The sequence below is a fragment of the Eleginops maclovinus genome, chromosome 23 (assembly GCF_036324505.1).
Source record: "Eleginops maclovinus isolate JMC-PN-2008 ecotype Puerto Natales chromosome 23, JC_Emac_rtc_rv5, whole genome shotgun sequence".
NCBI lineage: Eukaryota > Metazoa > Chordata > Actinopteri > Perciformes > Eleginopidae > Eleginops > Eleginops maclovinus.
In genome coordinates this window covers 24770630-24795073 of record NC_086371.1, presented here as the reverse complement: position 1 = coordinate 24795073, position 24444 = coordinate 24770630, and the positions used below count along the sequence as shown (strand labels likewise).

Genomic DNA, 24444 nt, shown 5'->3' with positions numbered 1-24444 from the left:
AGCAGCATGTCCACAGATCAGGAAACTCAATCAAGTGTGATGAGATCAGGACTGCATAGTGGTGGCAAAGTCAGTAGGGACTTGGCTTGGGAACCAGAAGGTCATCGGTTCAAGTCCCCGAAAGAGCTACTGAGGTGTCCCTGAGCAAGGCCCCGTTCCCTAAACTGCTCCCCCAGCGCTGTACATATGGCAGGCTACTGCTCCTCACACTAGGACGATGTAAGTTTCCCCTCTGTGGGACCAGTAAGGGTGGAGTTTAAAGCTGTGTCCCCACTTTTTCCAGACATTTGTTTAAATGTAGTCAAATCAGGCAAACTCGGGTGGATGTCACCCTGAAAGACCTCATGCCACCTGACTTCAATGACAGGTAAGATTTATAAGTTTATACAATTTAAAACCGTATTAATATTTCTTAACATCCTCCTTTCATTTCAGAAGTATTTGAGTAGGTTCCGCACACCTGGTTCAAAACTGCGTTTGCAGGATCAAATTACTGATATGGGAAAACCAGAGAATGCAATTCCTGGGAAGCTATCGGCTAGAGAACAGACGTTACGCTCTGTTGAGGTCGGAACTACAGAAACCCATACTGCAGAGTGGACCTTCTTCCCTCACAAAAGATCTTTGGCTGAGTCCAGAAGGAAGGTTGTTACATCCCTGCTACACTGGTGGCTTATTAGGAGCAGCTCCCAGTGAGGAGAGGGCTCTGAAGGTCAAGTTGTTCATTCTTTTGAATTCATTTCTTTATGGATGTGGCTTTGATCCATTGGAGTAGTCTGTTCAAAGAGCAAAGAGACAAACGAACACAAGTTGTGGAGCAAACTGTTGTGCAGATTCTTCAGGCCATAGATACTGGGGGTGCATATGGCGGGTACATACTGTATGTACCTGTCCTCTCTTGACTCATCCCACATTCCCAACCGTCAGCCAGGTAGCTCCTATAAACCCCAGTGAACAGAGGCAAACTGCATTATTTATCAGTAAACTCTGGCAAACAGGAAATCAATGAGTGGAAATGACTTTATTTGTAAATAATAAAATGTCATTTCATGTTCGGCAGTCACAGGAACAACATTTTCACGATTACTAATCTCCAAATAAGAAACCAGGCAGGATTGCCTCAATTCAAAATAATTTATTTCAAAACACTAAAGGAAAAGCTATGGTATAACCTTATGATAGAAAGTATAAAGAACATGTCATTAAATAGAAGTAATAATAGTATTGGTGTCCAGCAGAAGGATCCCTGAGCTGGCATCTTATCTGAAGTTCATTAACAGGAACCGCGCTCAGTTCAAAAGTAACCTGGGACGGGTCAGTGGATCAAAGCTAAATGCTGAAACTGAAAGTTCCTCCTTCAGAAGTGATGTCAACATTTCTCTTTGTTCCCCGTTAGGATAATATCAACAGTTAAGATAAACGTTTGTATGGTTGGAAATGGTTCACAATCTTTCCCCACTGTGATTGACAGGAAGGGGGTCCACTCAGCAGTCTTTCTATTGGTCCAGGCAGCCTACATCAGCAGGTGGGCCCCTCCCTGAAGCTGAGGTCACATAGCAGGGATAAATGGTCGGAGGGGTAATGGTAGGAGGGGAGGCGGTCGGGGCCGATCTGCTCCTCGGTGGGAATGTCCAACAGGCAGTCCACACTCAAAGCATCATGGGTATACCAGATGTAGTCCAAAGTGCTGCAGCTCTCTCCAGAGGGGCGGATCTTCCACGAGGTGTAGGCGGGCTCCGTCTGTCCATCAGAACTCAGCAGCTTGTACGCCGAGTTCAGACGGAGAGCGGAGGAACTGAAGCGGCGGTACACGTCCTCTGAGGGCTCAGCGTTGAAGTCTCCACACACTACCAGCGGGACGGGGCCCGCCGCCTCCTCAAGGCGGCTGTGGCCCCGTTGGGAGGTTATGCTGCGTAAACTCTGCAACAGGTCTGCCCCCTGCACACTGCGCAGCCTCTCCCAGCCACTCCGAGCTTTCAGATGGGTGACGGCGACACACAGCTGCCGGCCCGTCGCCCGGCAGCCCAGCGTCTGGACGATGGCCACCTGGTTGGTGGGCAGCATCATGGCCGACAGTCTCAGGTGAGCCGTGGCCTGCAGAGAGAAGCGTGAGCGGCGGTAGAACAGAGCGCAGCCGTCAGGACCGTTGTTCTGCTCTACGTCCAGACAGGGCGACCAGGGTTTGGCCAAGAAGCTGCCTTGGTAACCGAGGCTGGCCATGATTGGCTGGAAAGTGTCATAGTAATGGTCCACTTCCTGCAGGCACAGGATGTCTGGGCTGTAGGTGAGGATCTCCTCCAGGATCAGGTACTTCCTCTCCTCCCAGTTAAGAGCGTCCAATGGACATCGAATGAACCCGTCCTTCCCCTCGCCGAGAGCTGCACAGAAAGAGACATTCATTTCATCTTCAGTCTGCACTGATGGCTGAGTATGGAAATATCTTAGCATTTTCCAAAACTACTCTTAAAAACACTGCAGCAGAGTATGATGGATGTCTTTAGTTGGGCAGGTGAACAGACAACCATAGAACTGGAAACCATTGGACACCGTGGAGGTGCGCGATATTTTACTGAATAGCACTCTGGAGAATTCCTCTCAAAATAAAAATACACAATCTCTAGGCAACAGGATTGCAATTGGTTTTTAAAGAGGTAGATCAGATCAGTCGCAAAGCAAGTCTGGAATGATTTAGCTTTTGGTTCGCTTATATTTAGCTTGTGAACTTGCTACTGGTCTTAGACATTGTCTCCCAACTCTATTCTCTATCACAGCTATCAGACGAAACACAAATAAAGTTTGCTAATCGGCATTAAACTAAAAATGTACAAAGATACTGCAACAAACAGCAAAAGAGAAGAAAAGATGACATCAACTCAAACCAGAAAATGTACAGTCAGGTCCATAAATATTTGGACACAATCTTCATTGTTTTGGCTCTGTACACCTCTACAATGCACTTGAAATCAAAAACTCCACAAGTGCAGACTTTATTTTGAGGGTATTTACATCCAAATCAGATGAATGGTGTAGGAATTGCAACACATTTTATACGTGGTATGCCCTTTTTAAAAAGGGACCAAAAGTAATTGGACAAAGTAACATACTCCCAAATAAAATTGTCACTTTTAATATTTGGTTGCAAATGTTTTCCAGTCAATGACAGCCTGAAGTCTTGAGTTTTGTCCCTGCTGATGCTCTGCCAGGCCTCTACTGTGGCTGTCTTCAGTTCCTGCTTGTTCTTTTTCCCTTCAGTTTGGTTTTCAGCAAGTGAAATGCATGCTCAATTGGATTCAGGTCAGGTGATTGACTTGGCCATTGCAGAAATTCCTCTTTGGCTGCTTTTGCAGTATGCTTCAGGTCATTGTCCATCTGCACTGTGACGTGCTGCACCATGAGTTCTGAAGCATTTGGATGAATATGAGCAGATAATATTGCCTGAAACACTTCAGCATTCGCTGCTTTTGTCAGCAGTCACATCATCATTAAATATAAGGGAGGCAGTTCCATTGGCAGCCAAACATGCCCACGCCATAACACTACCACCACCATGCTGCACTGATGAGGAGTACGCTTTGGATCATGAGCAGTTCCTTCCCTTCTCTATGCTCTTCTCTTCCTATCATTCTGCTACAAGTTGATCTTTGTCTCATCTGTCCATAGGATGTTTTCCAGATCTGTACAGGCTCTTTTAGATGGGTTTAGCAAGTCTAATCTGGCCTTCCTGCTTTTGAGGATCACTAACGTTTACATCATGTGGAGAACCTCTGTATTTACTCTGGTGAGGTCTTCTCTTTTTTTGACTTTGACACAGATACACCCACCTCCTGGAGACTGTTCTTGATCTGGTAAACTGTTGTGTAGGGCTTTTTCTTCACCAGGAGAAGAATTATTCTGTCATCCACCAAAGTGCTCTTCTACGGTCTTTCAGGTCTTTTGGTGTTGCTGAGCTCAACAGTGCGTTCTTTCTTTTCAAGAATGTACCCAATATTATATGTGGCCACACCTAATGTTTGGTATGTCTCTGATGGTTTTTTCAGCCTAATGATGGTTTGCTTCACTGATAGTGACAGCTCTTTGGTTCTGCTCCTTGTAAATGAACTAATGAGGAAATAACACACACCAGGCCAGGCAACAGCCGAGCAGCCAATTGTCCAATTACTTGTGCTCCCTTAAAAAGGGATACCCTGGATAAAATGTGTTGTAATTCCTACACCATTCACCTGATCTGGATGTAAATACCCGCAAAATAAAGCTGAAAGTCACATATATTATTTAATTTCAAATCCATTGCTGTGGGGTACAGAGCCAAAATAATGAAAGTGTGTCAATGTCCAAATATTTATGGACCTGACTGTGGGTATGTATTGGATAGTAGAGTGCTTTGTAGACTAGCCGTGCTCTGATGCATGACGGCTCTTAATAAAACATATTTATATTAGAACACAGGTTATTCTCCTATCCAGGCAGGATTGGGTTCTACCGTTTTACCGGGCAGTGTATCGCAGTGCTTTCTAAATCTCTACCTTGTGCCAGAATGTTCCACTGCATGATCCGTATGGACGAGTTGTGCTTGTTGCGGGGGGCCATGCTGCTGGGATAGACCAGGTTGCGGTGGGGGCGGGACGGACGCCTCTGCAGGGCCTCCTCGCACTCTCTCAGCAGCTCCTCCGGGTCCTGGTCTGGGTTCTCCTCTGGGTATGCCTCCGGTTGGGCCAAGGGGGCGCTGGTCAGTGACTGGGCCAACGTACCGAACAGCCTGCTGCTGCTGCCACCCATTGGACAAACTGAGGAGAGAGGGAGAGAAGGGTCAAACATTGGTCGTTAAGTGTGCTTGACTGGGTACATGGACTGGACCTTGGGCTGTTTTGGATATCTAGCAGAGCCAGGTGGAGCCAGTAGAGAACAATCTTTACCCAACTTGGTCCACCAGCTGGGAGAAGAGGAGCATGACCCGAGAGACGCAGCACACAGGACAACGGTCCGGCTCTCCTCTCAGAACACGCAGAGCAAACATTGGTCAGTGGCATCTCTGAATTGTATGATGTTGTGTTTTATTTGTTCAGCGTGTGTTTGGTTAGTGACAGTAATTCTGTTTGGATCTGCTGAGTTACTTCCATTACAGATTGTAGTTGCCGATTACGCGTAACCAAATGTTCAATGGCCACGTAGTCTGCGGGGCGCATTACTACTATTGACTCGCATGAAAATTAAAAACCCAGATACCTTCATCGTTCCACTTAGGTGCTTTATTCCTTTGCTGGCCCACTGCCGATTTGGGTCTTCTGCACAACACAAACAAAATTGATAGAAACAAAAATACTTAGGGATGGGTGCGGTCAGACTTTTCCCTTGCCCTTTCAAGACTTCCATTCAAACTTTTTGCCAGACTTTTTTCTTTGTCACGCTGGCAACGCCATTTATAACAAAGACTGCGTACTTGAGCGTGCGCACTACGGCTATGATTATTTTCTATAAATAATAAAAACAGAAACTTAGGGCAGCCCATAAACAACGCAAACTGGATCATTATAATTGGGTTCATTAATGTTAACTTAAAAGCATGCAGCTCACACAGAGCCCTGGAGAACACTCTGAACTTGAAGAGCCCATTTAGATCAGCACTCTGATTCAGGTTCATACTACTTTAAGCATTTTTCCTGATCTGTATTTGCTGATCCCAATCAGATTCCTTTGTTTTACACCAGCTGTCACACACGTTTCACAACAAAACAAACTCTAAATAAAACAAAGTTCCAGTACCTCAGGCAGAGGCTCCACCGAAGGAGAACACTTTCAAAAGGAGAGAAAAGTCCAAAATATTACAGAGTCTGTAGAAGTAGTATTGGCAGCAGGAACTAATTCAATTCCTTTCAAAGAAATAGATGCTTAGACATGTCTTGATAGTTCTTTTGATGTAAAAAAGATCAACCACAGATCTTACTGCAGACATCTGAACAAAAACTCTTTCAAAACTGTTGTCGAGGGATCCAGTGTGGTCAAATGTGGAGTTAGGGTTGGGTTTTAATTCTAATTCCAGCACCTCTCCACAGTGGCGTACTAAAAGCCACATCACTGGAGAACAGTTTAAGTCGGAGAAGTCACGCTTATAATTGAAGCTGGCTTCTTAAGAATCAGAGCATCACCTCTGATGCAGTCTGCTTTGTAGTGATTGTGAGGGATGTAAACGGGACCGTCATGATGCGGAAGCTGGTTTTCAGTCTGCATGTTGAACCAAGTGCTAACTAAACTAAATGCTGACTGGCAACAACAAGAAGGATCTTTAAAGGAAAAAAAGGAGGAGAAGAGGACAGTGAATTAAGTAGGTGGGGTTTGGAACACACACGCGATAAATAGTTAAAGGAGGAAGACACAGTGTGGCTTGTTCTCTGTCAGTGGAACATTGTTCTTGACTTAGTTGAATCACTGATCTGATTTTGGGTCAGACCAATTTCTATGCATAAGGACTACTACTGTAACTTTATCAATTTCCAATAGCGGATCAATAAAGTATCTATCTCTCTATACCACATTTTTTAGGATATTTCAAGAACGCAAAAAACTGATGGGCTGACACTGAATGCAACACCGACTGTAGTGAGTTAACCAGGCGGCCACACACACACACACACACACACACACACACACACACACACACACACACACACACACACACACACACACACACACACACACACACACACACACACACACACACACACACACACACACACACACACACACACACACACACACACACACACACACACACACACACACACACACACACACACACACACACACACACACACACACACACACACACACACACACACACCTCTTGTTTTTCTCCCTCCCGTTGTCCTCTCAGCATCCCTGGCTCTGGTGCTCCTCTCCCTGTGGACAGCCCGCTGGATGTGCAGGGGGATGGCAGAGTGACTCTCAGCAGCCACACACATACGCACACACTGCTGCTAACTGGCCCGTTCAGGAATGCTCTCCCTCTCCCTCAGTAACAGAATAAATGGCCTGCAGCGTGGGCAGTATGGGGAGGGGACAGTCGTCTGTCAGAGCCACACATTGTTGCTTTGCTCTGTTCATGGGATTTGTTGACAAGAACAAATATACAATGTCAAATTGTATCCACACTAGCTTGGTATACTGCTTCAGAGTGCTATGCTATGCAGAGCTGAACGTTTCCTAATAAGTCGCATACTGGACCAGATCCGCCTGACAAAAAGTTCCTCTTGCTGTGCAACATCCCTTTAATATTCAGGTAACGATCAGTACTAATGGGGAAATATGTGCAAAAAGCCCTTTGTAGCACAGTAGGAGGTCCTTGGCTTAGGTATTACAGAGTTTTTTATCTAAAAAGATGTCATAACTCATTTTCATTCTACACTAAACCTAAAAAGAAAGGGGTTTAAAAAGGAATCTGATTTCAATAGCAGATAGGGAGCTGGATTCAGTTTCGCTGACATGCTAATGCACACTTCCCTAGTATTGCAGGACGCAGTATGCTCCACCTTCAGTCTGACTACACGTCAGAAATCACACTTTTTAAGGTTTTCGATCACTTTGAATAGGGACCATCACCTGCTGAACTACTTCACACCCACAGGTTATAGTGTCTATGGGTATGTAGCCCCCCCCCCCCCCTCCAGCTGTTCCCTACCTGTCTTCGCTCTCCTGAGAAGTCCAACCGACCTGAACCACATTCGTCAGGAGGGAGACCGGTGACTTAAATGTAGTGTTGCAGCTGACCCTGACTCTGCTGTAACACAGGAACAGCAGGACAAAGTCAGTGTGTTCCTGAGCACACATGGAGTGAGAGAGTTACATGTCCTGTGATTCTCTTGTTTTAGCTGTGTCAATAACCACACATAGTGTGTAGTTAAAGATAGACGTTGTTGTTTCCTATTTTCTCACAACTTGGCAGTTTGGCTTGTTGTTGTGTGTCAGATCAAACATCATTCGGACTAGGTACTGAGTTATCATTAACCGTCCTGGGCATCTGAAATGTATAAAACAAGAAGAAACACAAGAAGTACAGACGGACTCTGACTGAAAAAACCTGTTGTCTCACACTTCCCTGTTCGTTACCTCAACAGTGACACACAAATAACCCATTTGAAGGATTGTACAGTAACTGTTGGAATGTATTGACCATATGTCATATGCGGTATTACTAGCAACACTATGTATTTATATAATACGTAACAGGGAGTGGGTTGGAGTGCGACTAACACAGTGAGTTGTTATAACAACCTAATAGGAAACAGTATCTCCCTCATTTTGTTCTCAATCTGTTGTTTGGCCGAAGTCCAGCTCCAGGTCTGAGGGAAGCTGCTGCTGAATAATACACACTGTGCGGAGGTGGGGGGGTGGGGCAACTAAGACAGATCAAATTCCTCTGCTACGGCAAACACATGAACATTAGCTAAATTGCCAGTGTGACATATCAGATTAAGAGGTAACCTGAATGAAGGATTGTCCTGAGTATATGTGGGATATGAGTGAGGTTCTGAGCTGTACATGGACAGACAGACAGACACAGAACCTCTGATAATCATTACTAGAATCCTGTTGACCACTAACAAAGATAAACTGTGTTTCTCAACCTCTGGATTAGCAGCTGTCTCAGTCACATGTAGCAGATGTAACTGCAGTGACTCCTATGGCTGTTCAGACAGACCTGACTTCCTGCGGGGAGGGACTGATGTTACCTTAGTGTGCCCTCTCTATTGCCCCATGTCTGGTTATGTAATTCTGCCTGACCAATCCCATTACCCTCAGAGGCCAGAGAGATGTGCAGGGAGTCAGATTAAGACTTTGAGCCTCCTGAGAACACAGAGTGACTTTTCAGGCAGCTAATTTAGGAAACCATTTTGCTGCTGATAACGGCCATGGGGGGGGGTTCATGAGAATGTGCTTGACCTGACCATGCACCGTTATGAAACTGGACCTAGCCTGTTTCCATGTGACAATACCTAAAATAGACAGTCTTTCAGCCTGGTTAGAGCTGCTTAAAGACTTTGACCCAAACGCTGGCTCCTGAAAAACAGCACTAGCACAATGCTGTAGCACATTCACAACAAGCACCTCGCTGCCATGACCTGTCATTCTCTACTTATGTTAAGACAAAACCAGAGCTAAAAGAAAGACAATTTTGGACATTCATCAGATAGACACAAACACAACTCACAACTAAACATAATGTGGCCATGCTACTGCTAACAACATTACCACTTAAAATGTATTCCTGTGGGTTTTGAAGCCTATACATTCTATTAAAACATTTTTTGTTAATATTGAATACAATATCATCAAACCCGAACAATGAACCCTGTCTATTTCTGCAGCTTTTCTGCTGCTCTTCCTCGAGAAGATAAGGCCTGGACAATGCTAGATGGTGGTTTACTAATGAAGCAGCACTGATCTGCTGTGCTCTTTCTTAGTCTCATCTGAAAACCACCAAGTAGATCCTGTGTGTTAACATCGAAGCAGCAGCTTGAGCTCTTGTTGTCAGCACAGTCCTGCTATCCTATTAGTCAGCTAGCTGAGCGTGCAGTGTAAAGAATTTTCGTGTCGTAGTTTGCAGGGGCAGGAAGGAAACAAAGGCTTCTCAGATTAGCAGACAGATGCAGCTGCTAAAGAGCTGCCTAAGCAACATCCTGTGTCACAGACAACAACTAGAAGTGGAGCAGTGCGATGTATGGCTGGAGAGCGCCACCAATAGACGTCCTAATTAATTTACTATGTGTAGCCTAAGTCTAAAGGTCTTCTGCAAAGACCATGTTATAATCATATATACAGCCACGGGAAAAATTAAGAGACCACTCCAGCATTATCATTTTCTTTTATTATTTATAGGTTTGTCTTTGAGTTAAAGGATTTTTATTGTATTCTATAAACTACTGCCTACATTTCTCTGTGTTGGAATTCAACAGACACTGGAATGGCTGCCATACATGTAGAGATACAGATTTAAGAAAGATGGGGAGTGGTTTTTTCCTTTTTTCCAGGGCTGTACACACACACACACACACACACACACACACACACACACACACACACACACACACACACACACACACACACACACACACACACACACACACACACACACACACACGCACACACAGTGTATTGTCTGTTTCTACAAGAACTGTGTGTACCCTTTAGAGCCAAGCAAGTAAAGTTCAGTGTATGTGTACTGAAATAGTTGATTGAGATGACTAAAAAGTGAAACTGTGTGCAGTTAATGTAGCTTACAGTTCATCATGTGAAAAACAAAACAAACAAAGACCATGAGACCGCTGATGTGCAATATGTTCTGTTAATATCATTATTACTACTGGCTGTCACTTCCTAGGTTGTCCATTTATTTATGACGGCAACCTGCTACCACACAGTGTTCTACAATGTTACACTTATTTTACCTTTAATACTGCTTACTTCATTTCTCTATATGTAATTTCCCCCTCTCTGGGACGAATGAAGAATTCTGATTCGGACATTGTTCAGAAGACACCATGGGAGACCCAGACATTAAAAATAAGGAACATTCAGTGTACCAACTGTATCTGTCCCCATTTGTCCTTACCACGGACAAGTGTCATTTGGCAGTGTTTCAAACTAATGCCCTCTCTAAGGAACTGAACGTATTGGTTTGTCTTAAAGTTGGAGCCAGGTAACATATGGGTCAGAGGTCAATGTAGACTCCACACTGACCTCTGACCCATAAATACTCTGATTCCTCATCAGCGAATACCCACTGTGTTGGACGGACTTTTTAGACAGTTTGGAGCTAAGGTGAACAATTACAGCCTACTTAAAGAAAAACTTTTTCACTAAACAACTTTAAATATGTTGGATAGTAGTATTGCTACCTTAATACAGCCGGATAAAACAAGAGTATGTTTGCTAATACATTTTCAAGGACTTGGTTATTGAAATGTTATAGATCGTTTCATCCCTCACATTTTGAGTCATAAAGAGTGAAAGTGATGAGTCAGAGCGCTTTGACGTTGGCCAATTGTTTCTGACGTAATTGGGGAACGTGAGAAAGGCCGATACGAGCTATTGTAACGTAAGAGCTGTCACGCTGGTGAGGAGCCTAACGAGGTATGAAGGGGTTACGGTGGTCCTACCTGATGCTGCCCCAGTGTTGGACACTCTACTCGGCTTCAGCTGATGACAGGTCCTTTTGAGTCCCCCTTCTCCTCCTCCGACAGCGGAGTGACAGTAGCGTGTCCCAGGGGCCGAACCTGTTCCAGGGAAGAGCGGTCCCCTGGCTGCCGTCCCTCCCCTCGAAGGGGCACATAGTTGGCTTAATAAAGCGGAACAGCGACGAGCTGGATTCATTATTCACTGTAGTGTGTACAGCGTTAGCGTAGAAAGAGTTGAACGTTACCGGCTGCTGTCTGTCAACTACACTGAATAAACCGAGCCATTTACTTTCAAAACGTGGGAAAGTTCCCCTCGCGCTTGGTTTGACAAGAACACTTCTTTTGTGAGGTGCTTTTGAGGGTAGAGAAAGCCGGCCGGCAGAAGTTACATCATGCTGCTGGTGAGTCACGAAACTCCCACCACTGAGGGGTGGGCCAATTATGGGCCAGTCCATAATGTTTTACTCAGGGCACCGAAATCCACTACACCTGCGATATATACAATAAGAAGTAAACATAAATCGTTGGACATTTTTCGTAATGTTGCATTTTCGTTAGCAAACGGAGCAGGGCCAAACAAAAAGCACTGCGTTCACACAGCTCCCCCCGTATTGTTACCAGTGGCTCGAGCCGCTGAAACGTGTATCATGAAGGCGGGACCAGCGGGAAGAGGGCGTTAACATTTCATGATGAATCCAATCAGCGTTCAATGCGATTATTACAGAGGAATGACCCCTCTGACGTCAACAGCACGCCCCCCTACGCCTGTTCCCATTGGTGTCTACGCAGTGCTCGTCTCAAATTCTACACCTGAAAACAAGTCCTGTAAATTCATAAGAATGGCCCGGCCCAGATTAACCACCATTCAGCCAACACCTTTCTACCCAAAGAAAAAGCAGGGTTTAGGAAAGTGCTACAGTAATATGTGTCTGTAATTCTTTTTTTAAACTAAAAAGTCCGAAAGAGTGGCAGAATAATATCACTGTTGGCAAGTACTGTTTAAACACCAAAGTCGTGTCTAAACTTCAAACAGAAGCCAAACATAATTTTACAGTTATACATCTGCGTTTTTATTTATTGAACAGTTTGTCCTCTTTATTATTATTCTTCCTGTCTATCTGGTGTCCATATAATGCTCGAGCAGTTTTTAAGTTAATTGAATGTTGTATAGATTTGGATTTCTTATGTTTCATTTTGTCACTCTTTAGAAATCCTACTGTTTAAGTCCCTGCTGTTTGTGTGCAGTAATTAAGAAAAGCCCACAGGCGCAGTTTTAATGATTCAGGGCATAGGAAAAGTAAGGAACGGGGCATGTTGAGCCCATGGTTCTCAACTGGTCAAGCCTCAGGATCCACGTTTTCCTTTGTCAATAACTCACGACCCAAAATATAAATATATATATATTTACTCAAGTACAAGATCTGAGTACTTCTACTTTTACTCAAGAACAAGATCTGAGTACTTCTACTTTTACTCAAGTACAAGATCCGAGTAGGCCTACTTCTACTTCTACTCAAGAACAAGATCTGAGTACTTCTACTTTTACTCAAGTACAAGATCTGAGTACTTCTACTCAAGAACAAGATCCGAGTACTTCTACTTCTACTCAAGAACAAGGCTACTTTTTCCATCGCTGTATTTTAGACAACTTGGGTCTATCAGCAACACCTCACATACAAGATGTGTTCGTACGGTAGGTGGCGCCAAAGCACCAAATAATGAGTCGAAGCGGTGAAAATGCAAAGAAGAATAGACCCGCCTTTGTTTTCTATCACGTCCTCGAAATCTATTTAAATACTGGGAGACGCAATGGTTCTTTACTCTGTAGAAAACCACTGACCTGTAACTATGAGCGGAAGAGGCAAGGGAGGAAAAGGACTCGGCAAAGGAGGCGCCAAGCGTCACCGCAAAGTTCTCCGTGATAACATTCAGGGGATCACCAAGCCTGCAATCCGCCGTCTGGCTCGCCGTGGTGGAGTGAAGCGCATCTCCGGTCTAATCTACGAGGAGACCCGCGGTGTGCTGAAGGTCTTCCTGGAGAATGTGATCCGTGATGCCGTCACCTACACCGAGCACGCCAAGAGAAAGACCGTCACTGCCATGGATGTGGTGTATGCCCTGAAGAGGCAGGGCCGCACTCTGTACGGATTCGGAGGTTAAACAATTTGACATCTGATACAAAAACCACAAAGGTCCTTTTAAGGGCCACCCATATACTCCAAAAAAGCTGAATTCCTCTGGTCATACCTGTTTTATATATCTCGGTGCAAGCAAGAACTCATTTATGTCCACCATGTTTTGCAAAAAATAAGTCTCCTTAAATGACATGTCACTCGGCGAAATATGACACGATTGATAGAAGACTCGGAGGATGAAACCGTCTTTATTAGTCACATACACGCACACAGCCGAGCACACGCAGTGAAATTTGTCCTCTGCATTTAACCCATCGTAGGAATAGGAACAGTGGGCAGCTATTGTGCAGCACCCGGGGAAGGTCTCTGCATTTGACCCATCCTAGTGTTAGGGGCAGTGGGCTGCCATTATGTACGGGGAGCAGTGTAGGGAACGGTGCCTTGCTCAGGGACACCACGGTAGCACTTGGTCTTTTGGGGACTTGAACTGGTGACCTTCAAGTTCCCAGGCCAAGCCCCTATGGCCTTTTGCCACCACCGCTGATAGTGACATTATCTGTGTTGAAGGACCGGCTGCACAGTGTTATACAATGTAAATACAAAACTCCCTGGCATTAACACTGGTTGCAATGAACTTAATGTAAAATAAGAACTTTTCATAGAAACATTTCCAAAATTCAGGTCAAAATATAACCTGGAAGAACAACAGCTCTTTTACGAGTGACCCACATAACATAAGTGTTTTGCTATCATGCTGGAATCAATTATGTAACATTACAATATTAGTGGTTGTTGAGAATAAATGTCAACCTATTGTTGTACATTAAATAAAACCCAAATTACATCTCCCAAATAACTTTCAGTAGGATACTTGCAGTATTTGACATTCACCTATTCGAAAATGTTGCTCAGATATAAATTCAATGTGTTACACAGTGGAGTTTGAGACAAGTCCGTATCCTGTGGGTATTGTCCACAGTAATCGATGTATTAGCCTACATTTCTATTATAATGTAAGATGGTTTGAGCGCTTGGAAAAGAGCTCAAATAAATACCATGAATTATTGGGTCCAAATGTATTTCAATAATCAGGAAAGGATTTCTCAGAGCAACTTAAATGTGACCCAGGTTTCCTTGCCATAGCTATTTACACTGTAGCTACAGTATATGTAACAACACAGCCAACACATTTATTTATATTTCATGTCTAACACTTGGATGTTATGTTACAAAGAATGTGTATTCAAAGGGAACTAATACAAACTATACATTTCAGTAGCGGTGATTCTCTACAGAATGTCTGCTATTTTTAATTATTCATGTGCATAAGTTCGCACACAGCAGACCCTTTTTTGGCTAACTAGCTGCTATTGACAGTTATTGCACCACTGGTATAGACATGTACTGTCATAATACATTTGTTCTCTGCCGTATATGCATCCATTTTCGTTTAACAGACTGCTATTTTTATATATTTATTGTTGTGTCCCTTTTTTGAATTGTTTATTCTTATTTTATGTATGTATATATTTTAATGTTTGGGAAGTAGGAAACAGCATTTTGGTTTCCCTGTTTGTACAACACACATATAGATATTGATATTAAAATCCACACTTACAGCTCTTTTGAGAGCCACCTACTTCAAACTTAAGAGCTTCCTTCGTTTTGATATTGTTGGAGTCATTCACTGAAAATAAGTAACATTTAGCTATGTCTGTTGTCTACTTGTCTGTTGTATGCAGTATAACAAACAACACCCCAGTATGATATGATACTCAGCCTCAGTGGTGAAAAACCACAACTGAGATGCGAGTAGTTGAAGGTCAGTCGGCAGACTCGGCACTATTTTCTTAATCTAATGCATTCAGAAGTTGTAGTATATTATAGAGTACATCATACCTGATAAAGTAAACCAAGCACATTTGATGGGCTACAAGGGTATCAGTTTGGAATTACATTAAGGATATTTTAAACAATATCTTCGTTATACCTTTAAGGACTTTTATTTTAAATTAGATATAAAAGTAACTTGACTTGTCCTACACTTTATAACATAAGACATTACTTTCAGTACAGTGATGTTGCCTCGAGGGAATAGAGTAAAATAACCTTGTGTTGTGTCCTGTAGGATTAGCCAGAGAATGCTGTTGCAGAGATATGTTGCATTGGATGCCCGTGATGAAATAGGGCTCTACAACCCATACTTTGTCCTTCTTACAAAACGTCAGAGTCAATAACTAACCAGACTATAAGACGATCATGTGGGGATCTCCGGCAGCGATTCCTCCATAAAAATCGTCATTCAATCACAATATTTTTGAAGCCTCCATACAATGTACATTCTGACCGCTGAATGTCATGTTTCTCTATCATGCAAGTGAACCATAATACATGCGATTAAAATAAATTGTAAACGTCAAAAAAGAGGAATGTCTATAGAAGTAGTGGGTGGCCCTTAAAAGAGCCTTTGTGTTGTTGCTATATCAGCAGCAGTTTACTTGGAGCTGGTGTACTTGGTCACAGCCTTGGTGCCCTCAGACACGGCGTGTTTGGCCAGCTCTCCGGGCAGCAGCAGGCGGACAGCGGTCTGGATCTCCCTGGAGGTGATGGTGGAGCGCTTGTTGTAGTGAGCCAGACGAGAAGCCTCACCAGCGATGCGCTCAAAGATGTCACTCACGAAGCAGTTCATGATGCCCATAGCTTTGGAGGAGATGCCGGTGTCGGGGTGGACCTGCTTCATCACCTTGTAGACGTAGATGGCGTAGCTTTCCTTCCTGGACTTTCTCCTCTTTTTGCCGGTCTTGCTGACGCTCTTGGAGACGGCTTTCTTTGAGCCCTTCTTCGGCGCTTTGACGGAGGCTACTTCAGGCATGATTATCAGTTAGGGAATGACTATCAGATGGCTTCCTCGGAACAGAGCGGCGTCTTTATATCCACTCTATGCAAATCTTGCTGTGCCCTTGCTTGCATGGGATTGGTTAACCGTCTGCACGTGACTGAGCCTTCGCTTAAAAAAAATAATCTGTACCGTGAGCAGATGTATCTACTGTACTGCAATGAGAATGGAAAATAAGTATTTAAACACTATTCTGCACATCACCCCCGTCCCCCGTTTTCTGAAAAAATTGGGGAAGAACATTAATTTTTTAAAAATATAATTAGAAATAAAAATAAGAAATGCACAGATGTACAAATAGATAAAATAGATTGAATAGATAAAGATACTAAATTGATTTGAATACAATGAACACATACACTTAGTTCTTAATGATGCTTGCATAATACAACGTGATAAACACATGTAGAGTACAACATTCACCACACCAGTCGTCTATTTGTGATAGAGTTTATATCTGATAGGATGTTTAAACCCTGAATTGCCCATGTATGTATTATCCCTGTAGTTTGGTAGCGGCTGGGATAAAGCGCCATAGGGATGACGTATTTTTGTAGGCCGACCCGGAAGTAAGCTGCACATGGGTTCCCTGCTGATGTATTTAATGTTGTCGAACAAAACGTGACCCTTCTCTGAAATGTATATCAACCACAGACCTTATTTCGAGCTATTTTCCAAAATCCTATGGAGAAATCGTATTTACTTAAGGGAGTTGTAAAATGCTAACGCATTTCCGGGTTTTGGGACTCGTTCCTGCGGCACTGTTACAAACCTTTGACATTGACTGATTGAATCAAGGGATATTATTTAACTCTGTTGTAAAGGCTCATTGGTTGAAGTTTATATTAAAGCAAGGCTCCTTCAGGTATTTTATGTATATATAGCTATATATCTTTAGTTGAAGAGCTATTTAAATGTATATTCAGATGTTTAAAAGTGTACTAAATCAACAACATATTTATGATGTATTTAAATGATTCCAGTAGGCTTTATTTCCACCTCGTAAATAGCACCTCTATTCAGTGCATTCTTCTTTTTGTTATTAGGTTTTGAAGTGTGCTTTTTGTACAACAAATTGTTACTTTTTAAACATAATTTTCATTAAGCCCATCATGTATTTAGTGATGCTTGATTTTCGTAGTGAGTGGTGAAAACAGTTATGAAAATAAGTTTAAATGAATAGTTTGGTTCACTTCCCCTATGGAGCTTGTATCTAAAGTGGCTTTTACAACAGAGTTGTTTATGCTGAGCACTACTTCTACTCTGATCAATTAGAAAACATGTTTTAATGAAGATCAGATGAATTTAATGAAGATTCTCCCCTTATGATAATACATGTTAAGACAGGAGTCGTCTTGTCTTTACTCTAAGACTCTATTCTCCTCACTGTATGATTTGTCTTTTGAAGAGATTTGATTTGGAGACTGAACTCCAACCCGTTAGCAATGTATTGAATGAAATTAAGATATGATGTTGATTTAAGTAATGTTATTTGACTCATGTAGTAATACATAGATGAAGAGAATTAGGTTATAAAACAAGTGTATTTTAAATGTCCATGTCCACTACAACACAAGTTCAAACACCAGAATAGTGTGGTACCAAATCTGTGTGGGAATTAAGGTGTAGTAGAGTTTTATTCATTTAGTTAGCCTATACAAATAGCTTCGTCAATGAGTGATTTGTATTTACTACAATGAGTATTCCCCAGTAGACCATTATGCAAACTATATATGATTTTAAAATAAAAATAAAAAGAGAACTCCATCTTTAGTTAGAGGTGAGTGTGGCTCTTAAAAGGGCCGTTGGTTTGTTTGAGATGGTTTTGGTTGTTTACTTCTTGGCAGCCTTCTCGGTCTTCTTGGGCAGCAGCACAGCCTGGATGTTGGGCAGCACACCGCCCTGAGCGATGGTCACTCCTCCCAGCAGTTTGTTGAGCTCCTCGTCGTTGCGGACAGCCAGCTGCAGGTGACGGGGGATGATACGAGTCTTCTTGTTGTCGCGGGCAGCGTTTCCAGCCAGCTCCAGGATCTCAGCGGTGAGGTACTCCAGCACGGCTGCCAGGTAGACAGGGGCTCCGGCACCGACGCGCTGGGCATAGTTACCCTTCCTCAGATGTCGGTGGACACGACCGACAGGGAACTGGAGCCCGGCACGGGAGGAGCGGGTTTTAGCCTTTGCTCGGGATTTTCCGCCGGTTTTGCCTCTTCCACTCATTTTCAGATCTGCCTTGTAGGTAGGTACTCAAGAAAGTGTTGCTCTGACAGAAGAACCGCTTTTTTATATGTTCCCGGGTACATTTTACAGCCTATAATAGTAAGTTGGATATGGAGCAGGCAAATGCAGCGAGCCGGTCATTATATCCTTTCTAGCTGGAATATAAGTTCTAGCCTATTTCTTGTTTTAGATTTTAAGTAGGCAATGGTAAATCCCAAGTATATCCAAGCTACCTTCGAAACCTACTGTATGTCAATTAAGCGAGTTAGCATATCGGTGGGAAATATGTAATATTGTATACTGGATACTGTATAGAACGACGGTGACAGTTTTCATTATCAGGAAAATAAGTCCCGACAGGATTAACCGGTCCGACTTATTTTCCCTTCTATACATTATCCTGCTTTTTCACGAAAAAATAATCCTCCTAAATTTAAGATTTTGTAGCTTCTGCCATTGTAATATCCACTCACTCTAGTCTAGCTTCTCGTGCACTTTCGAGTCCTTAGCTAGCAACCATACCCTACATGCGCAGATAGCAAGGAACGCTTGCTGTTCAGTTATTTAATTGTTGTTGTCGTTGTTATATAGTATTGATCAGATTCATCAAATTTGTGTTAATCAGTGTTCTTTGATTTGAAATAAAAGTAAAGTTGACCTCCGACTTATATGAAGTCATCACACACACACACACACACACACACACACACACACACACACACACACACACACACACACACACACACACACACACACACAGTTTGTTCCTCCCACTCCGTGTTCATATCCTTTCCATCATTACAAGTCAAAGTAATTATGTCTATATGTGTCCAATACTATTGTTGACATTGTTTCATATCCCCCGCCCGGGCCCTTCATTCAGCTTTAAGTTATTAATCGAACCGAGTCGCTCCTTGGTATTCCATTTGAGGCACAACACTGATTATGGCTGAGTATCGGGCCTTATATGAAGTCATCAGAGTCTCACACTTCTACTCCATGGTTACCTGGAAGCATGTCCATCCAAATAGCATACCATATAGGCTGTATAAAGTAATTACACAAACATATTTGAATTAATATTGACAATATAATACAATATAAAATAGTGATCATTCAATATTTTTTAAAGCTAACAACTATGTATTTTGGTGTATTTATTTTTACCCCCCCATTCCTACACCTGTGGATATATGGAATATGGAACTAGTTTGAATAGAATAGATAAATACAAAGATAGATGGATAGGTAGTTGGGCAAATAAATAGATAAATGAATAAAAACAAACATAAAAAAAATGAATGTACATACAAACATACATTCATACATGGCTTGATCCAAAACTGCCCTTTTATACTAAATTATACTTTTAAAAAATGTTCAGCTCTTCTTCGTGACCTGTTGGTTAACCAACAAATCCTGTTGGACCAGCAAAAGGGCATGATTAGAATGATTCAAGACTCCACAGATACATCCAGGGAGGTCAGGGGATATCCACCCCTTCCAGGCATACTGCCTATTTCCCACTGGCTGATCGACAGGCTCTGGAGGCCCTGGAGGGCGACCTGGCAAGCCAGCGGGACCTTCGTCAGGAATTGGTGAGCTGCTGTTGATTTCTGTAGGAAAGGGTAATGCTGCATGATTGATAAAAATAATGGTACTTTTCTTTTGTAGGTGCAATAGGGGTCTTACATCAGTCTCATAATTCAAATCAATAAATCAGTCTCATAATTCAAATCAATAAATCAGTCTCATAATTCAAATCAATAAATCAGTCTCATAAATCAATGTAATATATCAGTCATAAAATATATTTAACTATCAATGTGAAACTGATTAATAATTACTAATTAATGTATAATGTAACTTATAATTAGAACCAAAATGATCATATAAACACTTGATAAAGGTTGAAGGTCTTTTGAGTTCTTTAGTTGGAAAAGGCTGGGTTCAGTGAATATTGCAACACATATATCAGACACAGTTTATTCTCAAGAAATGTATCAAAGCAATCAAAGCAAACTTAATTCAAGTATAAAAACAAACAGTAAGGAAAGAAAATACAATCCAGATAAATTGGGATCAAAGAAGGATTAGGGGTAGGTGTGATGAGTTTATCTATCAATCACGATACTGGCTAGAGCACACAGGAGGCTGAGTGTATTGTGCGCAGGCTTACAGTGTGCGTGTAATGCGCAGCGTCGGTGCGCGACGTTGACTAGAATGGGGGTAGGTAATAGTGAGCGCAAATGTGGGAGAAAGACAAAGGAATTCTAACTTGGGATAGTCTCAACTAGGCCTTTAAACACAACAAATCACCGATTCCTTCCACTTCCTACCGAAGTGGTTAACACAACGAAAACAGAGCGTATGGTCCGAATTCTAAGTGAATCACAGTGTACACGTTAAAACATGGATAAAATGAATCAAAGTAACAACATTTTTCTCACATTAGATAAATGCAACATTGGGGGGCGTTCGTAGAACCCAGGGGGGCGCTGGGAACGAACACGGGGGCATCACAACTTCGCTTGTGTAGTGGTCATTATTTTGAACTATTTATTTCATTATTTTTAAAACACGCAGGATTCCGTTTTTTATGACGTCATACCCAGCGTCTCCCCCATTAAAAAAATCCCCACTACACCACTGCTGGTAACTTCGATTTGAAGTTGAGCAGGCCTATACTCAGGTTAACACGTGGTTCATAGTCCGTTCAGTTTACGTCCTCTCGGGACGGCCTGTCTTGCGTGGGTGGAGTACCCGAGGAGAGAGTAGCACCGCAAGGCAAGGGCCCAAGCTGAGAGAAAGAATGTTGAATTCCGCGCTGTTTTAAGGGCAAGACTTCTTATTCAGTCACATTGACATGGAAAGAACTTGAACTTGTCAGTCTTAAGTAGCACCTCACATTTTTCTTAGCCTTTCAAGACTTTCTTGGAATTTTGCATATTCCAGTGTGGTTCGGTCACTCCTCTTGCCTAGGTACGCCATGAGAGCATCTCCAAACTCCTGTGCTGTTTTCATCCTCCTCTTCCCACTGGGCAGTGTCACCTGGATTCTGAAGATAGGATCGACTTAAGGCAGAAGCGTGGTGCTTTCTCTGGCAAACTGAACCTCAAGCTTCATCCTCTGCAGCTTTGCGTTGTTGTTCAGACTTTCATCCACAAGGAACTTTTCAACTTCCCCACTGTCAGTGAAGGGGCCACCTCTAGATTTCAGTGTGTCCAGCATGTCTAGTCTCTTCCTCTCCTTTCTTTGAGCCATCTCCTGTTTCTCGTCTGCCCCACTCTCGAATTTCGCCTTCATGAGTTTACTCCAGTTGAGTTCAACCTCTCTTTTTGCTTGGGCTGCTGCCTTGAAACCTCTGAAGGACGGAATCTGTCCATCCCTAAGCTCCTGGCTCTTCTGTAAAATTATTGACCTACTGACTGCGTTCAGTGTGCCTAGCTTCTTCAGTCTGTAGTCCACCTTGCCACATTGTCTCTCCATCCCAATGTTGTGCACAGGGGTGCCATCAATGTTACTAGCCTGTTCACTGACAGGGTAGTCTATTGGGAAGGTCTCCTCATCAATCCCATAGTCCCTCCTCTGCCTGGCCAGGACAGTCTTCAGATGGGGCTGCATGAGACCTGTCAGCTTCTTCACTTCATCCAAGTGTTCGGCAGCCACGTCTGACACTGAGTTCAGGACCTCTTCCGTGTAGGTCTTCTTTACGCTACTGAAAAGCTTGTCAGACACTACAGGATACTCAGGTGTTGTGAACGTAGTGTAGTTGTCGCTGATTGGCTGGCCCAAGCCTGTATGCAGTCCCTTGTAGAACTCCGTGGGCTGAGTATGGGTAGCATCTTTCTCTATGGTTCTGGCATAGAAGGGCTCCACCAAGTGCACACCCAGGCAGGCAAACACCAAAAGGGCCACTTTGAGGTAGGGAAGCTCCATCACTTCTCTGATGAGGCAGGCCAGGCGGTTGTTTATGTGAGGGTTCTGGCTCAGGAACTCTGTCAGATGGCCAAAGTGGTATATTAGGACTAATGCTGCCCTGGAGAGACATCCAAACCTGCTGTCTTTGTAGGAAAACAGCACACTGGATACCTGCCTTTGCTCAAGGAAGAGGAGGAATTCCCTGTAGCGGTTCCAGGGTTTGTTGCACTAAGCTAGCTAGCTAGCTAGTTTGAGCTATGTTCTTAACAGATAGAAAGCTAAAAGTATGACTAATATTGGAACCTGACACAAACCAAGCTAAATTATAGTACAATAAATCATATAATAATACAATTAGAATATAATAATTTTGTTTAAAAGGAAAAAACATACCTGGGACAACTTTGTTTAACTGCTTGTCTGATGGTGTGTTGAATATGACTGTCTGCTTGGGGATTTCAACGGTTTGCTTGCAGTCAACCAGCAGCCACAATGTATTATGTAAATGTACTTTATCACATTAGAACATTGCAACATCTGACAGGTGAACCAAAGTGTTCTCTCAAGATTTTATTTTATTTTTAATGATAAAAGGGGGCAAAAAACATGTCCGATTTAGTTTTTTGGGTGGGGTGGGGGGTTTATTTCATGATAGGTACCAACTTCCAATACAAAATATCTCCCAAATGACCCAATGCACCATCACTGAAGTGGGCGTAATCATTTTCCAATTTTTTTATTTTTGGCCATTTATCCCCCCCGCCCTACTACCGGTTCTTTTTCTTTTATAGGTCATCAGTCTTGGATTGGCAGGGGGAGCCGATGTCAAAGACACAGTTTGGCACATCCTAAAACAGGTCATCAAAAATGGCCGAGCTAAAACAATCTCATGGCGGGGGTTGCACGGAAAGATTCCGTTTGAGAAACTGCATCTGAAGGCAGCAGTGATGGGTAAGCATTTTAACTGTTCATCACTGTTTATCACAAGCATCCTGTTCTAGGCTCTGATAACTCTTTTCCAAAGGCTCCTGCACCTATGCGGATTCTATCAGGCTGAAACCATCAGTCGACTGTCAGACAATTCTATTCCTAGTAGAATTTAACAGAACTGAACTCAAAGCACTTTTGAAATGTTTCTGGGAGACAACACACAGCCCACACAACCACAGAACCCACACACCTATCTCCTACATGATGAGTTGTATTGGCAATGCTTACAGTTGTAACTTTGCATAATGAAGAACATTGTAGCATGCATTATTGCTGTTTAAATCCAGTTATATCTGTTAAAATCACTGACACAGACTTTCTTTGTGTATGTCTTCACTTTCAGATGCAGTGAGACGCAATCCAGCCTGCTCAGTCGCTACAGATGTACAGATTGCAGAGGCTACCAAAAGATGGTTTTACTGGGCTGGGGATAGGGAGGGAGGGAGGAAAAACCGCCAGCCAGCCCCCAACCATGGAGCAACAAATTGAATGACTAATAATAAAGAATATATCTCTTTAAAATACATTGTTTCATTTTTTGTGCATAATAATACACTAAACTTTGGGTCAGTTATCGCTTCTTTTTGGCAAGGTTTGGGGGATTTTGGCTACATTTTGGTAATCCAAAATTGGTTTTGGCTGGGTTTTGGCCTCCCTTTGTTTTTCTTTTGGCACGCCTAATTTGGCCCAAATTTGGGCCGTACATCATTCCAAAGCTTTGCCAAAATGGCATGCCAGTTGTGGGCCAAATTTGGGCCATAATGATTTTGCTATCTGGGCTTCAGGTGAATATACACACAAAGGAAAATTCTGATGAATATTATACTCCATATACCAATAGAGCCCCCTTAAATACTACACACGGGTCCCTTAAGTAAGATTGGAAATGCAGGACGAGGATACTTATTTAAGTATTTATTTAAGCGGTATGTCTCCTTTTATTGATGTAAATGATCTTGCTGCAGGGCTCATTTGGTTCCCTTTCACATTGCTCTCAAAGACAGCGAAACCTACCATTGAATCCCTCCTACTAACACGCTCTGTCTGCATCAGAAGCCTGACATACCTGCTGATATACTTCATTGTGTTACCGTTTGTTGTTCAAATTACTTTCTCA

The 24444-nt window shown here is 42.8% G+C and overlaps 4 protein-coding genes and 1 long non-coding RNA gene across 9 annotated transcripts; 2 read left to right on the top strand and 3 right to left on the bottom strand.

Moving 5' to 3' along the window:
- Positions 1-1002: 1002 nt before the first annotated feature.
- nocta (nocturnin a) lies at positions 1003-11577 on the bottom strand. 5 transcript variants are annotated; one of them, XM_063876086.1, is made up of 4 exons: positions 11151-11320; positions 6836-7090; positions 4524-4784; positions 1003-2378 (listed from the first exon to the last, which is right to left on the bottom strand). In XM_063876086.1, exons 2-4 carry the CDS (start codon positions 6954-6956, stop codon positions 1519-1521), a joined length of 1242 nt encoding a protein of 413 aa, XP_063732156.1. In that variant the 5' UTR covers positions 6957-7090; positions 11151-11320; the 3' UTR covers positions 1003-1518. The 5 variants fall into 5 exon arrangements, with proteins under 5 accessions (XP_063732156.1, XP_063732159.1, XP_063732155.1 ...); XM_063876089.1 differs by lacking the exon at positions 6836-7090 and adding an exon at positions 4914-5282 and having other exon boundaries at positions 11151-11272; XM_063876085.1 differs by lacking the exon at positions 6836-7090 and having other exon boundaries at positions 11151-11577.
- A 1431-nt stretch (positions 11578-13008) lies between these two features.
- Positions 13009-14909, top strand: LOC134860333 (histone H4). The gene has a single exon (XM_063877280.1). It carries the CDS (start codon positions 13017-13019, stop codon positions 13326-13328), a length of 312 nt encoding a protein of 103 aa, XP_063733350.1. The 5' UTR covers positions 13009-13016; the 3' UTR covers positions 13329-14909.
- LOC134860331 (histone H2B 1.2-like) lies at positions 13494-16383 on the bottom strand. Its single transcript, XM_063877279.1, has one exon. The coding sequence runs from the start codon at positions 16173-16175 to the stop codon at positions 15798-15800; it is 378 nt and encodes a 125-aa protein (XP_063733349.1). The 5' UTR covers positions 16176-16383; the 3' UTR covers positions 13494-15797.
- Positions 16384-17482: 1099 nt separating this feature from the next.
- LOC134859376 (histone H2A-like) lies at positions 17483-18487 on the bottom strand. Its single transcript, XM_063875838.1, has one exon. The coding sequence runs from the start codon at positions 18414-18416 to the stop codon at positions 18033-18035; it is 384 nt and encodes a 127-aa protein (XP_063731908.1). The 5' UTR covers positions 18417-18487; the 3' UTR covers positions 17483-18032.
- Positions 18488-19622: 1135 nt separating this feature from the next.
- LOC134859494 (uncharacterized) lies at positions 19623-23805 on the top strand. Its single transcript, XR_010165108.1, has 3 exons — positions 19623-20014; positions 23129-23288; positions 23671-23805. It is a non-coding gene; the product is annotated as an uncharacterized LOC134859494 (long non-coding RNA).
- Positions 23806-24444: the final 639 nt, after the last annotated feature.